Source organism: Gobio gobio, assembly GCF_949357685.1.
Source record: "Gobio gobio genome assembly, chromosome: 24".
Lineage (NCBI taxonomy): Eukaryota > Metazoa > Chordata > Actinopteri > Cypriniformes > Gobionidae > Gobio > Gobio gobio.
This window is the reverse complement of record NC_137120.1, coordinates 18,538,882-18,548,947: the sequence shown is the minus strand read 5'-3', so window position 1 is coordinate 18,548,947 and position 10,066 is coordinate 18,538,882. Positions and strand designations below refer to the sequence as shown.

Below are 10,066 nucleotides of genomic sequence, written 5' to 3'. Positions count from 1 at the left end.
TTACTTTCTAAATAATACAATTTTTTAGGTGAACTATCCCGTAGTTACAGTATGTTTATATATCTATAATGTTGATATCTTTTCTGTGAGAAAACAACATTATATTGTATGAGGTAGTCGATTGATATAAACCTTCAATGTCACATAAAAAGGAATCTTATCGTACGCTAGTTTGTATGCTAATATTGTTATCGCTATTGGTGTGAAGAGGGACACGCTATCGTCCGTTTACACCAAGGGTGATAATTATGTAAAGCTTTAATAATCATTCTAATTCTATGAGAAGAGGAAAGTCCACGTCACAAATACATTTGTTGAGCATTTTTTTCCAACTGATGAACAATAAAAACATTGACAGCCAAACAGAATTCGCCTGACTTTAAAGGGTTACTTCAGCGATAAGCATTAAGCTTTGTATCAGTAGAAACCCAGTAGTATATTCGAATGATCGTGCCTCCCCCTTAGACGAGAGATTTATGTATTTTATGTCTGGAAAAAAGCCTCCGATGACGCAAATATCGTCATTTTGCGTCATCGGAGGCTTTTTTGGCCAGAGGCTAGAGACTACAGCCTGTAGTAGGAGCTAGTTCCGCATGTTTTCAACCCACCCATAGGGGTGGGATCTCACTCACAGAATGTAAAATGTGGACGGCCACTCGGGGCATTGATAACGGAGCGGTCGGAGCAATGCGAGTGTGAATTCCTATGAAAGTTAAGCTTCCATAGGCATGAACTGAAAAGACAGACTGGACACGCACTGTGAATGAATGAACGACAATGCGGCCGTGAATGAATGCCAGGTGGTCGTGCTCATTTTAGTTTCAGTTTTTAATTGCCGCAAATTTGGGGGCGGGTTCATTAGCCTATTATTCTTAATGAAAAAACAAAACAGTACAATGACAAACTCACTTAAATAGGTGCTTTTACATTTCACTTTGAAACCAAATCTTCCACAATCATCTGGTCTGTCAGCTGTTTGCTCTTGTGATGAATGAAATCTGACTCCTGCTGCTGATGTGCTGAGACTCTCATGCGGCTCATGCTGTATTGAGCAGACGCGTTCAGTTTTTAATTGTAGTGTCTGTTCTCTAAATGAACTAAATTATTTTATTACTATAAAAATCAAAACGACGGTGAGGGTGGTGGTGCCGCGGTGGGCAAGTGATGTAACCAGTGGGAGTGGCCTCGTAGGGCAGCGACGCAAGTGCATTCTGGGAGTTGTTGTCTTTCATCCATATGAGACAAAAATTCATTTTCTGGCTTTTCTCAGTCTAGAAGGCACCAACTTCTAAAATAATTTCACATTTATACACATTCATCTTTCCAGCTGTGAAGTACCCCTTTAAAGAGCTGAGTATATAATGCTGTACACAACTGCAACGCTCTAAAATAAAAATCTGCTGGCTTGTATGCTAATATTATTATGTTTAAAATATTGTTATTTGTGCAAACAGACCTTTAAGGGCTGTTCACACCAAGGACGGACCATAAAGTTTTTAATAATTATTCTAATTCTATGAGAATAGGGAAGTTTGCAACCACTATAATGATAATGGCAGAGGAACGATATTGTTGGAACCACTTTCAGCAATATTTCCACCTGACTCTTTCACCTCCAGCATTTTCTATATCGAGTCCATCAACACCCCCAAAGCTTCACTCTTATACCTCTTCCAGGGTCGACATTTAATTCGGTAACGTTTTGATTTATATGCTGTTTAATGTTTGATGATTGCGTTAGCTTACATGTGCATAAGCATTGCTTCTATCACTTGCTTTGTTTGTTTTTGGATCTGGAGATTCTGTACCATACGGAATAACTGTGGTGCACGCTTATAAGAAACAGAAAGTTATCATCTATTGTTGTGGCTGGTATTGTTATAGATCTTGGCGTGAACAGGCCTTTATTATGGAGCAACTTCACAAAAATAGAGCCAACACATAACAATAAATTAGGCACACAATATATAGTGTATATGTTGGATGTAGATTTTCAGTATCGGTTCATCACTACTATAAATGGACTGACAAATGAACAAGGTTGTTTAGAGTGGTAAAATCTATATTAGAAAGACAGAAGACAGCTCTCAATGCTTGGAAAACATGCAAAGCACACCAAACAATCAGAAATCTCACACACACACAGTGAAACACTGTACAGTCGTCATCTGAACATTTTGGATCAACACTGACTCTCGACTGACCTGAAGGGGCAGCAACAAATGCCCCAAAAGTTTACATAAGACAAATTCTGAACGAATCACAGAGGATCAATAGAAACCTCACCTCAAACTGTACGCCCGACCGCGGGCCTCTCCTTCACTGGGTAACCTTGGGAAATATCAGAGGTCATATTGAGAAAGCAGTGGACAACTAAACTCAAAAACCAAAGCTTGGTACAAATCAGCTGTTCTAAGTGAAACAACACAGCAGATTCTAGGCAACTGTAAACTGCTTATATTTAAGGCCTGTTCACATTGGAAAATGATAACTATAGTGATGTCGCCTGTCACTTTAAATGCTTGAGCTCCTTAAAGTCGGATGTTTTTTTTTGATTGGCTGCTAATGTTTTTAACGTTCATCAGCAGTGGTCAACTAAGGGTTCGTTTACACCACTGAGTTTTTCCTATGAGTTTTTCACATACAGATGACAACATAGTCCAAAAAAACCCTGCAAAAACAATTAAAAACGCTGTATTACTCAGGTTAGGCCAGTAGATGGCGATGCCACTTTGTAAAGAAACACTACGCGCATATAGACTGAACATGCAATACACATGCGCATGACGTTTTCACAAATTCATATGTTTGTAGTTAAGGAGACGATAATGGTATCGTTTTCAAAAACTTGCGCTTTGAATACCGTTTTCAAAAGTTTGTATTTTCAGGCCGCCAAAATATTGCTATAGTGTAAATATTTTCCGTTTTTAGTTGAAAACGTTGTTGTGTAAACGGCTCCTCAATTATGCAGGATTGATCTGATCACGACAGTATTTTCTTTAGAGTTTTGTAGGAAATAAGCACTGCGATTGATACGACGAATAAAACCTTTAGACTCAGATGAAGACAGGGTTTGCACTGAACTGGTTTCCCAAAAATAATCACTCAAGAAACTTGTCAGGTCAGAGGTCACTCTTCCGTTGAAACTAGACTCGTGGACGCCCATTACTAGTTTATAAAGTTTTAAATATAGATATTTTTCTTACACAAACACATGGCTTTGCTTCAGAAGGCCTTTACTAACCCCTGGAGCCATATGGATGACTTTTATGATGGATGGATGGATGCACTTTTTTGGGCTTCAAAATCTAAGGTACCATTATCCGCCTTTCCACTGTCGGGCCAAAAGCGGGCATGCTAGTGCGTGCCAGAGCCAGTCGCGATTCCACTGTCAAAAAATATACCAGCTAACATCAGCATTAAAGACAATTACTATAGTAAACATGGTAAACACGACCACTTGAAGAAACCAGACTGGCTATCACAATCGTCACATCACATCTTGTCTCTTTATACCAGACTGTTTGATATCCATATTTAGCTCTACATATGTCATAAAATAAAGCAACTCCGTTTTTTCTTTGACTGAAAATATGACTGTATTGGGACTGTCAGAGAGAGTGCTAAAGCTCCCTATGGTCGTATTTTTGGTGGAAAGTTTGTAGAAATGATCATTCTTCTGTCCTGTGACAACAAATAAACAGAAACAGACGCGACTGAATAAGTACACGTGTCCTCTTTCTTTAGTGAAATAACGGTAAATACCATTTATTTCTGTGTGACTAATGTGCAATCTCGACACAAATTAATTCATTATGATCAATGTATCACTTAATATTATAAAACTGTAGTAAAACATCGATGCTTGGGTTTGAAATCTTTACGTAAACAATAAAAATGCCAACAAATGGCCGCTTTTATCATGTTGGTTTTTTGCGATCTTGCTAGTTTCCAGTGATTTCTTTCGGATTAGTTTTCTGATCAAACTTCCATTTGTTGGTGAAATGATGGGTTTGTGTGACGTTGTTCTAGTGAAGCGCTGCGGAGCTTCAGGCCCGACGGTGGAAACGCAGTGTGGTTTTGGGATCGGTGCTACAGGTCCAAGGCTATTAGCCCAGCCCGGCCCATTGAAATCCTTGGCTCACACAGGCCCGACAGTGGAAATGCGGCTATTCACTATCGCTATTCTGGAAGAGCCAAGATATTTTTTAATATAACTGTAATTGTATTTGTTTGAAAGAAGAAAGTCATATACACCTAGGATGGGGCTTGAGGGTGAGCAAATTATGGGATAATTTTCATTTTTGGGTGAACTTCCCCTTTAATCTGTAACCCTTTAAAACTGGGTTAATGCGTTTAAATTGCCACATGCATTGTCTGCGTATTATGTATAATCGGGGTTAAAAAGATCCAAGTAAATGCACTCACTGAAGATTCAAATTTAAGGGTAATTGTTAAGTTTAGGGTTTAGTATTTGTTTCAGCATTGTGTAGGCAATCAGCATTGTGATTGATTTTGTTCTGAACTGGTTTTGGGGGAAAACCATGCATAAACATTATCATTGCAACACTATTAGTTCACTATCGTTATTGTTTTTGCTGTGGTGTAGACTTTGATATTATCTTACAATGAGTACAACTTTACGGTTATAGTTATCATCCTTGATGCGAACAGACCTTTAGACTTACAAACTATATTACTTGGTGGAAGATTTATACCAATACAAACTGCTGTTGACAGTTTCATCATGTTGCCTTTGTTAATAAAAGCCATGAGCTGTGTGTTACAGTGATTTTACCACAAGTTCAGGGGTTTGCTTGTGCCATTTCTAAAAAAATCACTGTAACACGTGGCTTCTAAAATTTCATCATTCCTACTGTATACCAGAAGGGAACAAATGCCTTAATGTGATTTTAATAGGCGGTGGACGGTGGCAGCGGAGAAACTTTCTTTGGACCAGAAAGATACATTTCAAATGGAGGAAGGAGAACAGGCACTGGATCACTAAAGACCATCAGCATTCAGCATATTAAACAACTATAGCTAAACACTTCACAGGTGAAGTCTGAGGACACACAGATGGGGGAAGTGTCATCATCATCTTCATCATCATCATCAGGAGGAAGTCAGTCTGCAGGCCGTGCAAACATTCACAGAGGTGACGGTTGACAGATCATTAGTAAGAAACACACGGGTTGAGTCTATTTCTGAGGAGAAGGGGGTGTGAGGACACATTTTCATACGTAAGTCTGAGGGGAAAGGTCAAACTATTGTGCCCTACCTCGCCGTTCTGAAAGACAGAGTTCTACAACACAAACAAACAAACAAACAAACAAACAAACAAACAAACAGCATGTTCAAACCAAAGCTCAGACACAACACCACTGCCCTGAACAAATTAATAAAACTGACACTGACCAGACATATTATGGAAGATTCATTTATCTATAGTAACATAGTATGCATGTATTTAAAACTTGATAGGGTGAAGGGTGTAATTTCTGCGGCAAACAAAACTGCAGACAGACAGAAGGGGCGGGTCTGAGAGTGAGGCTAACCCACGGCATGTGAGCCGTCTGCATGATAAAGATCCAGCTCACTTTACCCAGTGTCCTTCACTGACTGCAGCACACTCAGAGTCAATGCATGCTCAGCACTGCGTGTGTGTGTGTGTGTGTGTGTGTGTGTGTCAGGCCACCTGGCTCTCTCTCCTCCATACACACACTGCAGCAGGGCTGGGTTTTGACACAAATTTCACAATTCGATTTCTATTCACAAGTGATTCAATTAAATTCCAATTTTGATTGAATTTAATGCAATCTCAATTCTTTTGAATATATATGTTATAGTGCGTACATTTTTTTAAGTAATTTGTATACAAACATTTAAATTGCACATAAGGGAGATTTTAAAATAATAATAATAACGATGTTATAATCATTCATAATTATGCTTCAAATCATAAAAAAAAGAAACACTTAAAGGATGGCTATCATAAAAATTATCATAAAATCATATTTAAAATAAAAAAAAGGTTAAAGGCACAGTAAGTATGTTTCGCCGCTAGAGGATGCTTATTCAAAATAAAGGCGTAGCTTGATGACGGCGTGAATGAGCATGGAATCATGGGAGTTGTAGTCTTGGAATCGGACGGACTCGGACAGAAATCCAATTCACGAATGAGCGAATGTAGTTTTATTAACGTTACGGTGGTATGAAGCAGAACCGAGAGCTCTTGGAAGCTCTTTAGTTTTAGTGATGTCTTTTCACGGTTGAAACATGAGACATGATTAATTTCAGTAAGTTGTACTGTATTTTTCAACATACCTTCTGATGTTCATTCATGTTTATTTGATGCTATAACTAGTAGTAAAGAGCGAGAGATGATCAGTTCACGAAACGGCTACAACGGTCTATCACGCCACATTAAGTTGCACTAAAATGGTATTTATTGCTTGAATTTCGTATTGAACTGACAGAATTTGAAAGCTGAGACTTTGTTTCATAATAAAAGTAATAATACACAAACCTTTGTAATAATTAAATAATTGAACTTATTGGATGGCAGGAGCTACAAATAATGTTTAGTGATGTTTTGTTCATGCATCAACAGAAAACAGCATAGACTAAACGACAGATTCTTGGGATTTAAGAATCAATATCGGTTGATCAAAATAAGAACTGATTAAAATCGAGAAATCAATATTTGTAATCCAGCCCTGCTTTAGCTGTTAAAGAGAGATTTGGGGTTTGTAAATACGATAAAGCAGTGGCTCTCAATTAGGGGTCGGGGCCCAGTAGGGGCCTCAGCAAAACTTCAAGGAAACTGCAAGGTGATGTAAAGTAATTTTACGCATTAAAAAATGTGTAACTTCAATGCTAATCTTACATTTAAATGTTAAAACAACATGTTAAATATATAACTTGTAAACAGATTTACACACCACTATTATAAAAGTTTGGGGTCGATACGATTTCTTAATGTTCCTGAAAGAAGTCTCTTCTGCTAACCAAGGTTGCATTTATTTGATCAAAAATACAGTAAAAAACTAATATTATGAAACCTTATTACGATGTTAAATAGCTGTTTTCTATTGTAATATATTTTAAAATATAATTTATTCCTGTGATCAAAGCTGAATTTCAGCATCATTACTCCAGTCTTCAGTGTCACATGATCCTTCAGAAATCATTCTAATATGATGATTTGATGAAACATTTCTTCCTATGATGATGATGATGATGATGATGATTATTATTATTATCAATGTTGAAAACAGTTGTGCTGATTCATATTTGTAAGATTCGTCAGGATTTTTCAATGAATAGAAAGTTAAAAAATATTTTTTAACAATGTTAAGTCTTTACTGTAACCTTTGATCAATTCACCCTTCTCCGCAAGTTTGATTGACAGGCGATCTGACCAATCACATCACCAAATCTGCCGTTTTGTCCGACAAAGCAGTCAGGAGAATTAGTAGATTAATGTCGGTGGACTTGAACTTGGAAAAACGGTGTGTACTGACGTCTTTCCGCGGTTGAAACAACATTTCTTTTAGTGTTCATTCGTGTTTAATTCATGCTTATCTATGAACTAGAAGGAAGAGATAATTGGTTCACAAGCAGCTTTAACTGAGGCGCTACAGCGATCACGACACATTAAAGAGCCACAAAACGGTATTTATTGTTTAAATTTATTTTAAAAAATTAAAATTTCAAAGTTGAGACTTTGTTTCATATTAAAAGTAACTTGCTCTGTCTCTACGTATGTGTGTTGTGTGAGAGCGCCATGGCTTGTAGGACAAAGCAACAGTAACTAAAGGGGGCGGGTCTTTGCGAACGGTCAATTGAATGCTTCCTTGCTAAACCAAAGTATCAATTTCTTTAAAAAACTAAACTTTGAATGATAGTGTTTATATATTTTTTACATTTTTCTATTTTATTTTATTGTAATCTATTGACACTCCTAGTTTCTATTAGTAAAACATTTGAAAACAAGAAACTTTGTCAGAAGTACCAGAGAACAACAGGTCTTGAACAACGGTTCTCAAAATCAACATGGTGGCCTTGTGCACACTATAAGGTAAAATGTGCACATTTAATAACCACTACTTATATATGCAAGTAACACATTTTATTCACTCATCAAAGGCAGTTTTTCTTGTATTTGATCAATGTATATTTAATATTTTAACCTATCTTAAACCATGAAGAGGAAATGAGCTTGTAGTGTGCACTTAACATGCCTTACATTGATTTGCACTGGCAATGTGGAATTTGTTACTTTACACAGGAAACCAATATATCATAGTTGATCTGTATTGGGAGTTTTTCAAAGGTTCGACCTTTTACAGAACTGCAGGCGATTATGATGAATCCTGACCTGACTTTCATACAAACCTCAGGAGACTGTAAAGGAAATGCACATTCACACCACATATGGGCGGCAATGCAGAGAGTTAAGTGATAGATCTAGAGACTGACCTCCGCACAAACTTGGAGGTGAGCTTGCTTATAAAGCCAGACGAGGTGCCCCTGCGGGCCTGGGCGAGAGCGCCTGTGTCGTGGGACAGCGTGGGCGACGCGGGGGGGCCGTTGTATGTGGCACTGCGCCGGTCTCTGAGCTGCGCCCCGTGGAAGGTGCTGCGGCTGGAGGTGCCCCGTGGAAAACGGGTCCGATCCGGAGTCATACTGCTGATGCTGTGAGCTGACGGAGATGTGGATGGAGCCCTGGAGCTAGAGCTGCAGACAGACGAATCAAACTGGACTCATTATGCAGAATCAAAACCACAATCGCTATATTCTTCGTTATATCTAGTTACATTCTGTAACTATAAACAAGGTTATTATCAGTGGTTTTTACTTTAAAAGTAATGTGTTGCAATATGGGGCCCTACCATACACCCGGTGCAATATGACGCCAGGCAGACGCAAGTGTTTTTTGCTAGTTTCAGCCCGACGCAGTTATAATTTTCATGTCCAGCTAAATGTTGTTTAAATAGCAAATGCACTGGCTCCATCTGTTTACCCATGGGCGTGCTGGTCTGAAAACCAGGTGTGTTCAGGCGCATTGTTGGCGTGTTGCTACGACTGCACCATTGACCAACACCATTGACATAAGAAAACATCCAAAATACACTTTTAAGTGTATCTTTTATATCACTTTATCTATTTGCGTATGTAGATTTTGATTACAGTACATATCTTTAAAGGACGTTTCCTCAAAATATTTTTTTTTCTCCAATTCAGTAGGACTTACACACACCAAAACTTACAGTTTATTCATACATATATTCTGAAGGTTTTTATAGAGGGGTTTGTTCATATTTAATTTGCCTGATTTTATACAACCTTTTATTCCTAAAATAAATGGTGAAAATGTTTTTTTTTTCTGGCTGTTGACAGTATTTTCTGATTTATGGAGAGGTAAGAAGAGGTTTCCAAAATCCCCTCTGTAAAAACCTAAAATAACGAAACAAGAATTTTGAACCTGGTTTTATCCAATGTTCAGATTTTTGTTATATAAATTATTGAATATTTAATTAAATTTACAAGAATTATTTAAACATAACATTTCAGAAAACAATTCATAATGTAATCAATCAATTGGGGAAGTAAAGTATGGTGATATATGGTAGTTAATTTGTTTTTACCCTATTCACCTGGGGTGTCTTGCCTTAAAGTAATACGTTTAATAAAAAATTTCCTCGCACGCATGAATGCGCATGTCTAAATGACTATATTACGGAGAATAGAGATAATTTTAATGCAGTAGTTTTACAAAAAGCATAGTAATTAAACTGAAAAATTATGTGTAACTTTTTTTTTTTAAGTGTGTAAAATTATAACGTTACTTTTAATCTGATTACGTAATGCATGTTACTTGCACTGCGTTACCCCAACACTGGTTATTATAGTTAACAAAAACTCAAATCAACAATAAAAACTTGAAAACTAGTAAAACTTGTTACTTGAAATAAAAATAAAAAAACTTATTTTATTTCATTTAGTTGCCAAGCCAACATTTATAACTTTAATTTAGTTTAACTTGATGTGCTAAAATAAC

General features: G+C 37.2%; 1 protein-coding gene across 4 annotated transcripts in view; it reads right to left on the bottom strand.

Annotated features, from left to right (window-relative positions):
• mark1 (MAP/microtubule affinity-regulating kinase 1) overlaps positions 1-10,066 on the bottom strand; it is an 83,795-nt gene that overhangs the window by 4,290 nt on the left and 69,439 nt on the right. The window contains exons 16-18 of one of the 4 annotated variants that reach the window (XM_079808336.1): positions 8,485-8,742; positions 5,282-5,305; positions 2,287-2,331 (exon numbers count right to left, since the gene is read on the bottom strand). In XM_079808336.1, coding sequence (XP_079664462.1) covers positions 2,287-2,331; positions 5,282-5,305; positions 8,485-8,742 — 327 coding nt within the window. The remainder of the gene's footprint in view (positions 1-2,286; positions 2,332-5,281; positions 5,306-8,484; positions 8,743-10,066) is intronic. The other 3 variants (XM_079808337.1, XM_079808338.1, XM_079808339.1) reach the window with 3 other exon arrangements.